This window comes from Antrostomus carolinensis, unplaced genomic scaffold (assembly GCF_000700745.2).
Source record: "Antrostomus carolinensis isolate BGI_N321 unplaced genomic scaffold, ASM70074v2 scaffold21473, whole genome shotgun sequence".
Lineage (NCBI taxonomy): Eukaryota > Metazoa > Chordata > Aves > Caprimulgiformes > Caprimulgidae > Antrostomus > Antrostomus carolinensis.
In genome coordinates this window covers 563-15,836 of record NW_010303417.1, presented here as the reverse complement: position 1 = coordinate 15,836, position 15,274 = coordinate 563, and the positions used below count along the sequence as shown (strand labels likewise).

The following is a 15,274-nucleotide window of genomic DNA, read 5'->3' as shown; positions in this document are numbered from 1 at the left end:
TCCCCAACTTATACTGGAACCTGGGGTTGTTATTTATCCGGAATCATCCCCAAATCCTTTTCAAGATGACAAGTTAAGGCAAATTTTACGGGAAAAGCAGTGCTGGTTTTTCAGACTTGCCCAACTGTTAAGGGCTGGAGGACAGGCGAAGTATTTGGGAGAAAAAAAAAAACAACAACCAAGTATTAGAAAATTAAAACCACACCACTCCTTTTGATTCTTGCTTTGCTATACTTTCATACCACTATAGCTAAAAGATTAGTTCAAAATCACCACATTCCAAAATACAGCACCCACCCCCCCTCTCCCCCCACCCATACAGGCACTATAGCCTGTAGCAACATTCTTCACCATTCTATTTAGAATTTCAAGTTCAAAATTTAGGTTTAAAAATAAAGCACCAGTCACATCTCAAGATACTGCTTTTGGACAGGAACTAAAAAGATGTCATCTGCTTACACCAGGATGCAATTCTGTCAAATGTTTCACTGGTGAAGTGGAAACGTTTATGATCAGCCAGATCTCATCCAAGAACTTTGTATTTTACTTCTTGACATTGTCTTGCATTTCCATTTACAGGACTAATAACCAGAAGGCACACCAAGTTACTCAAACAATTTTGGCGCAAGACTTAAGTCTCAAGTTACCACAGGGAGAACATTCTTAAATACGGAAGTCTGGCAAAATTTGGGGGTTTTGTTGGGTTTTTTTTTTTTTTTTAAACCATTGTGATGATGTCACTGTAGGTGACAGTGAAGGTACCTGTGTGCGATTAAAATAAATTTAGCATCTTCAGTGTTATTACACAATAGTCATTAAGCCTCATATATTAAACAAATGCACATGCAAGATGGTAAATGAAGTGGCAAACATTTTTAAATAACATCTTTAATTAAAGTTTTTGCAAAGGCAAAATATTAAACTTAAAATAGGTCTTAGTACATCAAAATACTAAGTTCTCTAATCGTATTCCAAGCATGGCCTTTGAAACATAATATCCTGTATATCACAGAGGAGCAACCTTGATCTGCAATTGTACAGAATGAATTTTACAAACATAATAAATATATTTACCCCCTTACACATAACAGTATATGTACAACAGCAGTTGACAATAGTAGCTCAGAACAGCAAAAAAGGATATTCCCCCACTCCATAATCTATTGGTACCCTATGCACTCTGGAACATGTCTCACTGGAGGACTGTACATATAGTTAACCCAAGGTAGTTATTCCCGTTAAAAAAAGCTTCTTTTGTTCCACAGTGTCTAATCCACCAAATAATAATTAAGAGACACACGGCATGAACTGCCTGAAAACAGTAGACAACAGGGAAACCAATGGACTGGTTTTTTTTACACATTTCCCAACCAATCACAGCAATGGGAAAACAAGACTTTAAATGCCAGACACCAATACATAACAATGCGTCAGTTTCTTCATCGTGTATAGTCACAAATCTCCAAGTCTGAAAAGAACTCTAATTTCAGTTGGGGGTGTGTGGGTGGCGTGGCACACGACAAACCCCACGATGCTGTGTAAGGCAGCCCAGCATCAATCCAGTCTGCGTTATCCTAAAACCACTGTTCAGTTCCTGGACGTCTTATTGCCTTCTATTAAGGAAGCTTTTGCGCTGGGGGAAAATTCGGGGGGCTTTATTATTTTTAAAAGAGCTTTTACAAATTGAAGAGATTGACTCAAAATGAACTTTAGTTAAAGAAGGTCTCTAACTCCTCTGAAATTAAGAAATTTTACTCTGGTAGTGTTATGTGGTGACACAATTACTACTAACTATTAAGCAGGGGAATTATTTTCACAGACCCAATGAAGTTTAGTTTAATTGTGCAGCAGAAATAGAAAAAACATTTATAAAAAAATCTGTTACATGACACAACATGTTCTTTGCTCTCTTCTAGAAACTGTGCTTCAAAATCACATATCATATTCTTGGAAATAAACTCTGACCACAATTATCACTTTAAACTGTGTTTAGGAAACTGAATTATGTTCAAATGCAACTTGTGAGTACAATGCAGGAACAAGGAGTATGACGTCTCAAAGAAATCTTGTCACTAACCAGCAACTGAGGGGGAATAAAAACATATTTTATTTAAATAGTTCAATATAAAGCTCCTTATGTGACTAAATTCTCTATTATCTCCTTAACAGAAAACATACTTCAATTGGTTTTCAACTTAGATGTTTTAAAAATGATTGCACACACTAAACCCCAACAGAATTAGAGTAAAAAGTTGCTTTTCCGATTGAAGCACTGCAGAAAATTTACTCAGGAATCAAAAAAAAGGTATTGTCATACTGGCAAAATAGCTATTCTGCAAACTGAAAAGGCACAAGACTCCCAATTTTGCCCAGTTGCTCTACAAGTTTCCATCAGCCATCATGGTTATAATTATGAAGTTATCTTCCCCATTTTTTCCATCATATAAAGGTGCTCCATAATCTGTGCAAATTTTAACATAAGCCCTCTTGAAATCGTTAATTGTTTCCATAATACTGAACTATTTAAATGGGAAAAAAAAACCCAACCAAAAAAATTATTTCCAAGGGGAGAAAAGAAAATAATTTATGAACCATGAATATGGGAATCCCTTGCCCTCTGAAAGGAATGGTTTCTTTGGAACCTAATGAAATGGTCTGTTCAGTTACATTGTTATAATAATGATTAAAAATTCAAGTACAATAATAAAATTAAGCAAACTACATTCTTACAGCAAGCTGCTACAATAAAATGAAATTAAAACATGCTTTTTGATTTAAAAAAGGAACACTTGATGTAGCAATAAGAGCACAGTTTGGTATCTTCGTGTTTGACTGGCTTTCTGAAAACTTCACAGGTATTTGTATTTGAAGACAAAATTTCTTATCTGAAAAGCATTAAATTAGCTTGCAAGAGACTGTGCAAGTTCAGAGAGCTTCTAACATCCTTCAGAACAGGCTAAGCTTAAATTACCTTTAAAGTTCTGCTATCCCTTAAAAATAAATAAAAAGGCTATGCAGCTTCTAGTATATGTACGTGGGTGAAAAAGTCACTAAGATGTATGAAAACAAAGTGTTGTACAAGTAATCTGGGTTCCAGTAGTATAAACAGGAATCTATAGCTAAAGGGATTTTTTTTTTCTTTTATTGGTTTGATTCTGCAGCATTACCGGAATTTTTCTGAAGTCCACTACTTCAGACTTACTGGTAACAGATGTGGAAAAGGTGAGGGAAGGAATTAGATGGTACATTATTTGTTTCATTGCAGTTGTACATAGAAGTGTCAACAGTGGTAAAAAAATAAAAATCAAGTATCTCCTTTGTTCAGAAGAAAGCAAACACCAATCAGTCTCAGATACCTTGAAGCCCCAAGCCAAAAATGCACTGTAAATGATTACTCCATTGCTAAAGAATTAATTAGAAGAAACATCAATTACCTTTTCATAAAGCTTATGTATGCAGATGGCTCCCTAACAACCATATGGCTCTAGACATAGCCTACAGGCAGTTTTAGTGTATATCAAATGAGAGCACAGGTGTACAAAAATCACAGCAAAAGAAACCCTCTTTACAATGTGTTTTGAGTTTTCTACATTCTACTGAGACTACGAATGCACTTGGAGGCCAAGTAAATTAGAGAGAATTAAAATTATAGCAGTCATTATATACTGCTAAAATACACTTGTGACTTTGTTAAATATGTTTTAAAAGTTTCATTCTCAAGCAAAAAAAGGTCAGAAGTCATGGTTCAAATGTCTGCTTCTGAAAGTCTTCCCCAATTTAGTTAAAATTATCTTCACTGTGTCCTTTTTTCATCATCTGTCCAAGCACCCACTGAAACACAAAGTTTTTTTGAAATGGTGAGCCACATGAACATTCCTTCCTCAACAGTTTCTCAAGTATAATGCCCATTCCCTCTCCTCTTTCAAAAGTAACTGCATTTCCAAAAGCAGGGTTTGTGAGAATAACCTATGCATGAAGAAAAGGTGTTCACTTCTCAGGAGAGGAAGGGAAGGAGGGGGGAGCAACTTTCTTGTCTCACGTTAAAAACAAAAACAAAAACCAAACCCACCCACACCACAAAACCACACCTCTGGAAAAGGCAAGTGAAAATGTGACTACACAAAGTTTAGTGCATCTGACTGCTTGATTTTCTGTTACCAAGACAATCTAAAGCTACTCTAACAAAATTTGTGTTCTCAAAGCTGTGCAGCTCTCTTCATGAAATTACATGCCACCTGGAAACTTTAGAGATTAACTGTGGCAGGTAACTTATGGCTATACTTTTTAGTAAAGTGGATCTTTGATTAACAGAGTTGCAGCCAGGATGTTAGAATTTTTATGTGATTTTTCTATAAAAATTTAGTCATTCTTGTGGATGTCTGGACTGCACATGCAGTAAGCAGGTGAAGGAATGCATCTGTTATGCCATTACCTACATATTTGATTCAAAAGGTCTCCAAAGTCTTTTTAAAAAAAATCATTGGAAACTGTATTATTTGTTTCAGTTCATTGATGTTGAACCACCAGCAAACAGCATTAATATAATTAACAGGTTAAGCAATCTGACTGTTGGGAAGGGGAGCTACAGGTGCTTAGTATTTAAAAAAGACAGCCCTAAATAAAAGGTATCACTTACATGAAATTAAAATAATTTTGAAATATAAATGATCATTTTACCATTTTGTAACTGCTAGGAACAACCACCTCTTTATGAGGAACTGAATTGAAAATAACAAATAGATATAATAATTAATGAGCATATCAGAATTAAAAATATTTTCCTTATACAAGTTATTTAAAATTTAACACCTTAATTCTTACCCTTCTGTACAAAGCTTGCACGCAGTTTGAGTAACATTCTGACCATCCTCACTACCAAAAGGAAGTGTTCAAAGCAAAGATTTGTACACACAATAAGCATTTTCAGATTAATAATCTATCAAAGGGAAGAGTTCCTTCAATCAGTGGAAGAAGTATTTTAAAATCTTAAATCAAGGGAAGAACGGGGGGAACAAAGCCTTACATGCTAAATACCAGCTGTAGGTACCTGTATGTAGAATTGATAATTAAGGTATTCCTAACACACAAAACCAGCTCCCAGACAATGCTATAGCTGCTACAGTCCATGGCTTGCTCATCTGAAGTAGTGTCTTTGTTGCCACATTTTATCTTTGTTCCAATACTTCCGTTTATTGTTTATCTCTGATGTGCAGATACACATTTTGGTTGGAGTATACGTCCCAGTCTCAACCTTTCCTGCTTTTGATTTTTTTTTTTCCTTTTACAGAGAGTTTTTTTGTTTTGTTTTGTCTTTTAAAACTTCACCATTCTGCATCCCCAATGGCTTTGGAAAATACATAATCTCTTCCATTAAGATTCATGATGCCATCTTTGAGATGAAATTTCCATTTGTTTTTACTTCTATGGATCTAAAAACAGGGAGAAAAGTTGAACTATTACTCTGCATCAGAAACAGGTAACACTGCATAAGTAAATTATAAGGGCAAGAAAAAATGAAAATAACTATTAGACATATATTACTAAATTACTACAGATAACTTGAAAATCAATTCTACATTTAGCTATGAAAAGCAAAAACTAGTTACACATATAGCAGTATTTTCTGTTTTCGTTTTTTAAACCAGGAACAGCGATTGGCAGAAAACAATGCAAGCACACAGACATTCCAAAATCCAAAGCATATAGCTCATTTTAGAGGTAGCTGGAAAGGAAGAGAGATATATCCACCATATTAAGAAAATGTTACAAAAGGCATAAAACCAAGGAAGCCCCATTGCAATTTTTCAATTTCCATCAAGTACAGAAAGTCTCCTAATCTACTGTTAGTGTTGTAATAAAGTAGCATCAGAATAAACAATAATTTGTTGTAATAAAGTAGCATCAGAACAGATATGACCATAGCACTCAGTCAATTATTTGTACTATTGTTTGGTCTGTGCTCACTTTAAGCTAAAAAGTCAGTGGCAACAGGAAATAAGTGAACAAGAAAAGGTCTGGTTTACATACTCTACTTGCCCCTCCAAATGGCATTCAACAAAGTGCTTCACCAGAAGCATCTGAGCTGCCATGAGGTAAGAAGAAAGGTCCTCAGATGAATAAATAACTGAATAAAGATGGGAAAACAAGGGTAAGAACACTGTTCTTACAGGGAAATTAGATCATTCCAGAAGAGATTTGTGCTGGCTGGAGTCTGCACGGTTTAAGAATTCACTAATCATCCACAAAATGACAAAACGTCACTGATGATAAAAAGAAGTTACTGAAAAGCTGCAGAATGATGTTACTGCCCTAACTCATTGCATAATAAAACTGGTGGCATTCAATGTATATGAAGGTAGTAATGATGGAAAAAAACAATCCCAACTTACATGGACAGAAAAAGTGATGGGTTTGAGTTGACAATTACAAGTCAGGAATGAGATCACAATGTTCTAAGACTTCTCCATGAGAAAGTCAGCTCTGTGTTCAGTGGGGTGAAAAGCACACATGAACTACTGCAGAACATTGCTACACCACTCAATAAATTGAAGGTTCATCTGTGTTATGAATAGCTCTGATCCTCCCTCAGCCTTATCTACCTGTATCAAATAAGATATAAAACAGATCTGGAGAATAAAAGTAAGAATAATCAGATGTTTGGATAGCTGTACAAATACCAACCAAGTGCAGCTCTCATTTCAAAGAGATGACTGAGGAGGGTTATGATGGTCTGCAATATCATAAAAGGCACCAAGAAAGCAAAGAGGAAACAACCTTCTAATAAAGAACTAGGAGGAATCATATGAAACTAATGGGTTAAAAAACAGGTAACTCTCCATACATCCATAATTCATTTATGAAACTTCTTGTCATAAGACAAAGTTTACAGTTATTCAAAAGGTAATCAAATTAATTTTTGACAAATTAAGTAAAAAAATCCTCTGCTGGCCATTTGATACAAAGCCATTCTCTCTCCTTCAACAGACAGCTGTGGTGGTTTAACTTGGCTGGCAGACAATAGCTACTCACTCACTCTTCCCCCCGCAGGGAACAGGGAAGATAACTGGAGGCTAAGGAGACTCGTTGGTTGCAATAAGAACAATTTAATAATTGAAATAAAATAAAATTTAAAATAATAATAATTACAATAATGGTAATAATAAGAAAATAATGGTAATAACATTAATAATGATATATAAAAATGAGAGATGCACAGTGCAATTGCTCACCAGCTGTCAACCAAGCCCGGCCTGTTGCCAGATAACAATCCCAGAAGCAACAATCCCAAAACCAAAACCACAATCTCAAAGAGCGAGAGCCTGAGCGAGCAGGAGAGCCCAAGACCCTCATTAATATACTGAACACGATGTTATATGATATGGAATATCCTACTGGCATATCCAAATGCTAATTTGGGTAACTAATTTTAATATCCCCCCCTAGCCCCCAGTCCTTTGCACCTGTAGACTAGCCAAGTCCTCCGACTTCCAGTGACAACTGAAAACATTAGTATGTTATCAACGTTCTTCTCATAACAAATCCCAGGCTGAAACCAAAACACAGCGCTGTTCTAGCTACTAAGAAAACCAGCACTGTCCCAGCCGAAACCAGGACACAGTTCACAGGAGGGCAGTAAAATGCTCTACATGAGCATCACCACCTGTTTGCCCTTGTCTCATTGTTCAAGAGGCACCCACCATCAGCTGATGCAGAACTGTGCAAGACAGAACTCCGCTCACAACAACAGAGCTGATCCTCTGTATTATCTAGAGACAAACTGAACAACAATTGTTTGGTAAGTGATGAAGTCCTTTCAGAGCATGTGGCACTAGAAATTAGAGATGGACACTGGTCTCTCTGTGTTCAAATTTTTAACTTTTAAGAGGGTGAGGATTTCAGAGCAGTTCCTGTTGCTCAGCTTTAGCAGCTACCAAGAAGCTTTTCTGACTGCTATTCTGAGGTCCTTCACTGTCCTCACAAACTGCCTCAAAACTAACAGTTCTGGATCACAGTCTGGAGGAGACAGATGGCTGGGATGTAGACACTGATACCGCTTTCCTCTGTCTTAAATTCTCTGTTGAATCTGATGACAAATCTAAGCAGATTCTAAGTGTAACTGAAGCCTTGGTTTTCTAACCAAGCCATTCTTCGTAATGCAAGAGTTTTTATTCATCAAGCTGACAGCTTTCTTCTGCTTTAAACAGGATTCTTATTCATCATAGTCCAATTAATCTAGCATAGGAAAAGAAAGAATATCCACACTGAATAATATTTCTGCATAATATTTCTGCATACTACCTCAGTAAAACGGTGTCTGATATCCTCTAGACACATTTAAAACAATTTCAGACATAGATGAATACTTGCATATTCTCAGGCAAATATGCAAGAAGAAATTAGTCATTATAGAGGAGGCAAGACAGTTCAGCAGAATTTAAAGCAAAATAAGCAAAATTATTCCACATTGCCATTTCAGAAAGAAATGGCAGAGAAAGAACCTTCTCCTCTGATAACTATTCTATCATCAAGAAGAGATATTTTTAGTGATCAAGGGACAGTTTTCCACTAGTCTAAATCAAAACGACTTCTTCTTCCATTCATGGCCACAACAAATGTACAAACTTATTTACAACAGCTCGCTTCTCCTGAGCCCAGGGGTCTGACCTTTTGTTAAAGGTCACAGAAAGGTATGATGAAGAAAAAGAAAATGCAGACAAATTTTTCTAAGCTTTACTCATGACAAAGTTTAGTACAAACATGTGACACAAACCTGTTTTAGAAACAATAGCTAATTCTTATATTAATATTCATATTATAATCTTTACAGATCTACCTGTACTTAACAAAGATATTAAAATTATTACTTAATACAAAGAAGAACAGAGAAAGTAGAACTCCTGGATTCTGTTCTATAGAGATTACCTTATCATACTGGCACACAACAACATTTTCCGTATCAAAAAGTTCTTGTCCTTCCTCATCACTCACATCATCTTCGCTGTTAAGAGGCTCCTGAAAGAAATACATGCAAAAGGTTAAGATGTTTAGTAAGATCAGAACTGCTACTGTGATTACTCACATGAGCCTACAGTCTTGTCTACAAGACCACTTGACTACAGGACCTAAGATGCATTTGAGGTGGGGAATATTAGGCTTTCCAACAGAGGGCTGATGTACACACACCTCCTTCCTGCCTTCCATCCTGAGATGTCTTTCCCAATTTTAGCCTGGAACTTCAGCGTCCAGGCCAGATTATGGGCACTGCAGCCTTCTGTCACCACAGCTATTCCCGCTCCTTTACTGTAAACGTTCCGGTGCTTCCAATGTGTCTTTACAAGAAATTTATCATTATACAGATTTTCATTTTTCTAAAGCATCTAAGCAGTGGAAAGGTGACACTAGTCACACCACTCCCTGTGTGCCATTAAAAATGAGAACTCCATGACTTATTCACATTTGATGTACCACAAACAGAAACAGACCTCAACACATGCAGAAAGTTCATACAGGAGGGGAGAAAAAGATGCTTTCACATGACCCTGCACAGATACATAGTTAATAACTTCTCCAGACCTTCCAGAATGTATTTTAATGTCCCTTAAAAATTACTTTCATTTTTTCTTTCTGCTAACCCTCTTTTCCAGCAGAAATTTGGTTGGTTTGTTGTTTGTTTTTTTAATCTCATGTAAATAACAAACATTTCAAAAACTAAAACCACCTCTAATAAACACAAAACAACTTCTCTGAAGTCTTCGGCATAATTCTCATCTTCTTATCTACTCCCAAATATATAAACTAAACAGAGGAGATGCTAGTGGGACAAGAAAAAGGTGTACTAGAGGTCCTAACTCCTTCCAAAGTAATGCTATATTTAAGTGCCTTCAAAAGCTTTAAGGAACTGCTCTACTCATTAAGTAACTGCTGATGAACAAACGTAGCAAAAGCAACAGATCTCTGCCATGCTAATAATCAAGTCCTGGCATGTAAAAAAATTTCCACAAGAATGCTAGCATTAAGGCATTACTAAGGAACACAATATTTAAGTATGATGACCTATACTTAATAAGGCAACTATTAAAACATTCAAACTGATATCAGTGCTGATCAGCATAATGGAAAAGTGATGTGAACCCAACCTGCAAGTCAGAACAGAAAAATACTGGTAGACACCACTGTAGATGCACTACAGAAACCTCATTTAACTCCTCAATAAAAATTTGAAGTTTTACCTCCATATACTGCATGGGTGATACACACTGTGAAATGCTACATATGCTCCTCATATGGGCATTTTAAATGGAATCTCAAAATAACTGGAAAGGCTGCAAAGAACTGTGGAAGTGATCTGACAGTTCAAAATGCATTTTAGAGTTAGATTTAGGGAGTATCAAGTTTCCTGTCAAAGACTGAAATAACAGTACTTTTATCTTATTAGTATTCCTCCCCTGTTTTGCGGGATTTTTTTTTTTTGTTGTTTTTTGTGGGGAGTTTGGTTGGTTGGTTGGTTTTGGTTTGGTTTTAAAATTTCTTATTCTCGTGGGGCTTTTTGGTGCAACACACCAAAACTTAGTAAGAACCACCGGCTCAAGTCTGAAACCAAGCAAATTCAAAGTCAAAATTAAACACATATTGTTAAGAAAGCAACAAGTTACGGAGAATATTTACTTCTACTCCCTAATTTTGTTAAATCGAGGTCAGATGTGTTTCTACAAAGTGCTTTATAATCAAATTTGAGTTCTCAGGCTTGTTCTAGTGCAACAGTAAGCAACAGAATAGCCAGTGAGATACAGGTCAGACCACATCTATTGGTCTCCTCAGTGAAATAAATACATGCAATTCTTTCTGTCAGTTTTCCTAACACCTTGTTTTTATATGCACTCAGTCCCAAGTGGAGTTGACCATTTCTGTTTGCTCATGAAGGTTTCATAATTTCATGGCTGACCTCTCCATAACATCAGAAATATTACTGCTGAAGTTTTTAAAAGGGCATTCACAAATTATTAACAGTTTTTGCTGTGTTCCTCACCTTCCTCAGCTGCATTTCACGGTGGTTTGCTAATACACACAGTTTCAACAACTTCAATATGGGAAATAAAGAACTTCATATAAAGATAAAAGTAATATTCTCAAAATTATTTGACTATAGTATTATTTGAAGCATATAGGGTTTTTTTCAAATATTGGGAAAAAAAACAAAAAACAAAACCAACCAAACCCAAAACCAACCAAACCCATTAACATGCTCTAGTCTTCTAAAACAGTGCTCAGTTTACCTCTTCAACTTGGCCATCTTCACCCCCATCTTTTTCTTTGTCTTCCTCTTCATCATCATCATAGTCTTCTTCCTCATCTTCTTCTTCTTCAGAGGATGTGTCCCCTGCTCCATCAACTTGGAGAACAAGTGGTGCTTGTGGCTGTGCCTGCTGTTGTTGTGGTTGCTGCTGACCAGCTGGAATCTGTGCTTGAGCTGGTGTAGGGGCAGCCACTGTTGTAGGTATGACTTGTGTTTTATTTCCTGTAAACAGGATCTGCTGAGGCTGAATAATCACTCCTGCCTGCGGGGAAATTCCTCCAGGGATAGGAGCCAAAACCTGATGGAATATCATTGCAAGTGCTGTGGCTGCTAACGCAACAGACTACCATATCACTTACAGAAAACAATTAAAGTAATCTGAATTGCACTAATTAGAGAAACAAGAGTTACAACTATTCCACCTATATCAGATACATAATTTAGTCTTCAATAGCATACCTTCCTTTTACTACTCTGTGTTCATTTTCTGCATTTTGCATTGCTAAATCTAAGAAAACCTACTCTCTTTCCATTTAAAAATGCGAGCTCTACTGACACGCCTGAGTTCCCAGCATAGCAGAGGAATGTTTAAATTCAAGTAAAAGATTCTTTTTAAAACTCCTCTATAAAATGTCTCTACAAATTGTTACTCATGCGTAAACTACAGAACTGTGACACAATGCTAAATTAAATGCTTACACAGTCTGGACACACAGTTGACCTTGTAGCTGAAAAAAAATCCTCGTAAAACATACTGTATTCACTGCTAAAATAACCAAGGAGGGGTGTGCATGTTTGTTTTAGGTATTTTCTTCTATATGTTATGTGACACACAATGATTTTAATTGACAAACACATTTTTAAAAGGATGTAGACTAAGATTATGCACATAATGTAACTGTCATCAGGGGATACACAAAAGAAATTTTAAACTGCAGCCAGTCAGAATTTGGCAAGAATAAAAGTGACATTGAAAAAAAACAATTCAAAACTGCTCATTTTTAAAAAACACACATCTCAACACAATTATTTTTTTTCCCTCAAATATACCATTTCTGACTTTGTGTTCTATTTCAATTTGCCCCCCAAAAATGCAAGCCTCTTTAGTAATTACTATAATGTTTTTTCTTTCAAGTGTACCTATTCAAAATTTTTTCTTTACCTGCTGTATAACAGGTGCTTGTACTCCACCAGGCTGCATTTGCGGTATGACCTGCTGCTGTAGAACAACTGGCTGCTGCGGCTGAATGATATACTGAGCTCCATTTGCAGTTCTAACTACTTGAAGGATCTGGCCTATAATAAAATAAATACCAAATTAATCAAATGTAGAAATTAATTTTTTAAATTATCTTTGTTTAGAAGCTTGTTTCCTGGAAGAACACCAATGACAATTAAAGGTGATCATTTATGTTTCACTTTCACCAGTGAAAACATACTATGCTATAACAGCTGTGTCAGAAAAAGAACTAAGAGGGTTGTTTATCACCTAAATATGATCGTGAGGTATGCAATCCAAAAATAAATTTACATATGCAAGCCAAATCTAATCCTCTAATGCAGCACAATATTTTAAATATTAGCTCCCACTTATGACCATACCTCATGTTTCAAAGATTTTACTGTCAGAAAGGCAAATGAACACACACCAAAACAGGAATACAGGTATTCACATCACAAGAATTCTATTCACTGCTAACACTGTGGTATTTCCAGGGTCCAGTCAGATGATGCCCTTTCCTCAGATTCTTCTCCCTCCAATTACCACATTACAAGAAATTCCTCTATACATAACTTACTTTCCAATATTATCATGCAGTTGCTTTTTTGAAAAATCTAACCTTACACCTATTATCCACCTTTCCTTTTTGTTCCCATAATGCCTGCACTCGATTTTCTTTTAATAGCATCTAGCTTTATCATTTTATACCTTTCCTCACCTCATAAAATACATCTAAGACATGCATACCTTTGGAGAGGGCCTCCAACTCAGAAAAGCAGGAGCTACCATATATCTTAACATTAGTTTTTCAAATTTCTAATTAGAAAGATGGAAGAGGAGAAGAAATTAAGTTAGATAGCCCTGAACTTCATACATTTCCCTCAAAGACTGATTTTATTTCCTCTCCTCCCTCCACAGCAAAATGCAAAGCCCTGTTTACTGAGATAACTAAGTATACCTGAAAGAAGGGACTACCCTAGCCCTTTGTTTAAGAAACCATACTATAAATATTGGTAACTGAAGAAAAAAAAATATGACCAGAACAAAAGTAACAAACGTGAGCCACAGATTATTCTATGCTATGACAAACATAGAAGTGCTTCCTTAAAATTGGTAAGATTTTAATTTCTAAAACAGCTACACATTTAAATTTTATTTCAAATACATATCCATTAAACATTCAAATGTTTAAAGCAGGAAGGTTAAGTCCCAAGTGATTCTGAGAAGACTAGATGAATTACTCTGGCAAAAGCAGTGACCGATTCTAGAAAATGAGCTTTCTCAGATCTTCCTTTACTCTCCATGCAGAACAGATCTAGAATCAAGCTTATAAGATCAGCATAATACAAAAGCACATGAAGCATTAGATATGCTGCTCATAAAAGTAACACTTAATTGTATTCTAAATGTATGGCATGACGGTATATAAAAGTGATAGATCTAAAATAAAATCAGTATTGCCAGCAAAATTAAGAAATTTCACCACATGTGCTTAGCAGGTATGGGAAACCTTAATACATTCCTCATGTGAAGTCAGAAATGAAGTGTTCCTGCTCTTTTATAACCAGTCTGGTATCTGTGGTGAGATCATGCATCACAAAGCTCAGAAATAAGCAAAGGGGAGACACAGCAATGCCTGTCTTCTTGCTTCGTGCCCTTCTATAAAAAATGGAGAAAACTTGCACAGAATCTATCCCACACCACTGTTAGGTCAGAATCACAAGGTTCCTAAGACTAGCAAGTCAGTGAGCAAAAGAGTCCAAGAATCTAGTGAAGAGATTGCACTACCTTCTAAGGGTGGATTCACAGGTTCTTCTTTTTGACAATATATAGCAGGGAGTAAAACCCTGAATTTCTCCCTCTCAAGCACCCTCAAAACCAGTGTTTGATCTCAATGTTAGGACAGTTACCTGAATTTGTAAGTATCTGCTGAACAGGAGTAACACCAGCAGGGAGAGCCAACGTAGCTGCAGTGGCTGCAGCACTCTGAAATACAAAAAAAAAAAAAGCTTTATAACCACAGACGTTATTGCCAGTGTATAATCTCACAACAGACTGCCTGAAAATATGTACCTTTTTATTGCTGTTTACAATGTTTGCACACAAGTTTCTGCAGCTGCTGGAATGCAGGCATTGATCAACTGTATATTATACTGCTCAAAAAAATTATTTTCCTTCTTCCTTGACAGGAAGAAGACTGAAGCAACAACCACCAAGCATCACACCTTCACCCAGCTCCACATGGTTTCTTGGTTTATCTGCAAGCTCAGCAGGTTTTTTTCTCTGCCTTCTCTGCTAATAGAGAGTATAACCTACTAATAGAGTATAACACTGCATTGCTCATGTGGCAATTTCACTTACAGTTTTTCAAAACAGATAAACGTATGGGTCTAAAAATATGAAGAAACATAAGGTACTGAAGCAACAATCACATTTGACTGTTGTTTTAACAAGGAGCAGTAATCAGATTTACACTTCATTCTGTAAATGATTTGCATTTCAAGTCCTACATAACACAGCTCTTCTGAGTGATTATACGCGCACAGCATACTGACTGTTCACAGAATGACTCATTTTTTTCTCTCAAGACAGCTGGTTAGAAGAGAAAGCCAAAGACTCTCAATGGGTAATGATTTGAACTTAGAAGGAAACTGAATTCCAACACAATTATGGGAGTTCCAAACAGAAAAATCTCCATTAAGTCCTTAACTTGCAGAGGCAGATGGACTTCTCCAGAGGCCTCTCCATTTCAAGGGTCT

General features: G+C 36.3%; 1 protein-coding gene across 1 annotated transcript in view; it reads right to left on the bottom strand.

Moving 5' to 3' along the window:
- Nucleotides 1–4,358: 4,358 nt before the first annotated feature.
- LOC104521946 (transcription initiation factor IIA subunit 1) overlaps nucleotides 4,359–15,274 on the bottom strand; it is an 11,216-nt gene continuing 300 nt past the window's right edge. Inside the window, exons 2-6 of the mRNA XM_010164094.2 lie at nucleotides 14,426–14,501; nucleotides 12,456–12,589; nucleotides 11,274–11,591; nucleotides 8,923–9,012; nucleotides 4,359–5,429 (exon numbers count right to left, since the gene is read on the bottom strand). Coding sequence (XP_010162396.2) covers nucleotides 5,322–5,429; nucleotides 8,923–9,012; nucleotides 11,274–11,591; nucleotides 12,456–12,589; nucleotides 14,426–14,501 — 726 coding nt within the window. The 3' untranslated portion in view covers nucleotides 4,359–5,321. The remainder of the gene's footprint in view (nucleotides 5,430–8,922; nucleotides 9,013–11,273; nucleotides 11,592–12,455; nucleotides 12,590–14,425; nucleotides 14,502–15,274) is intronic.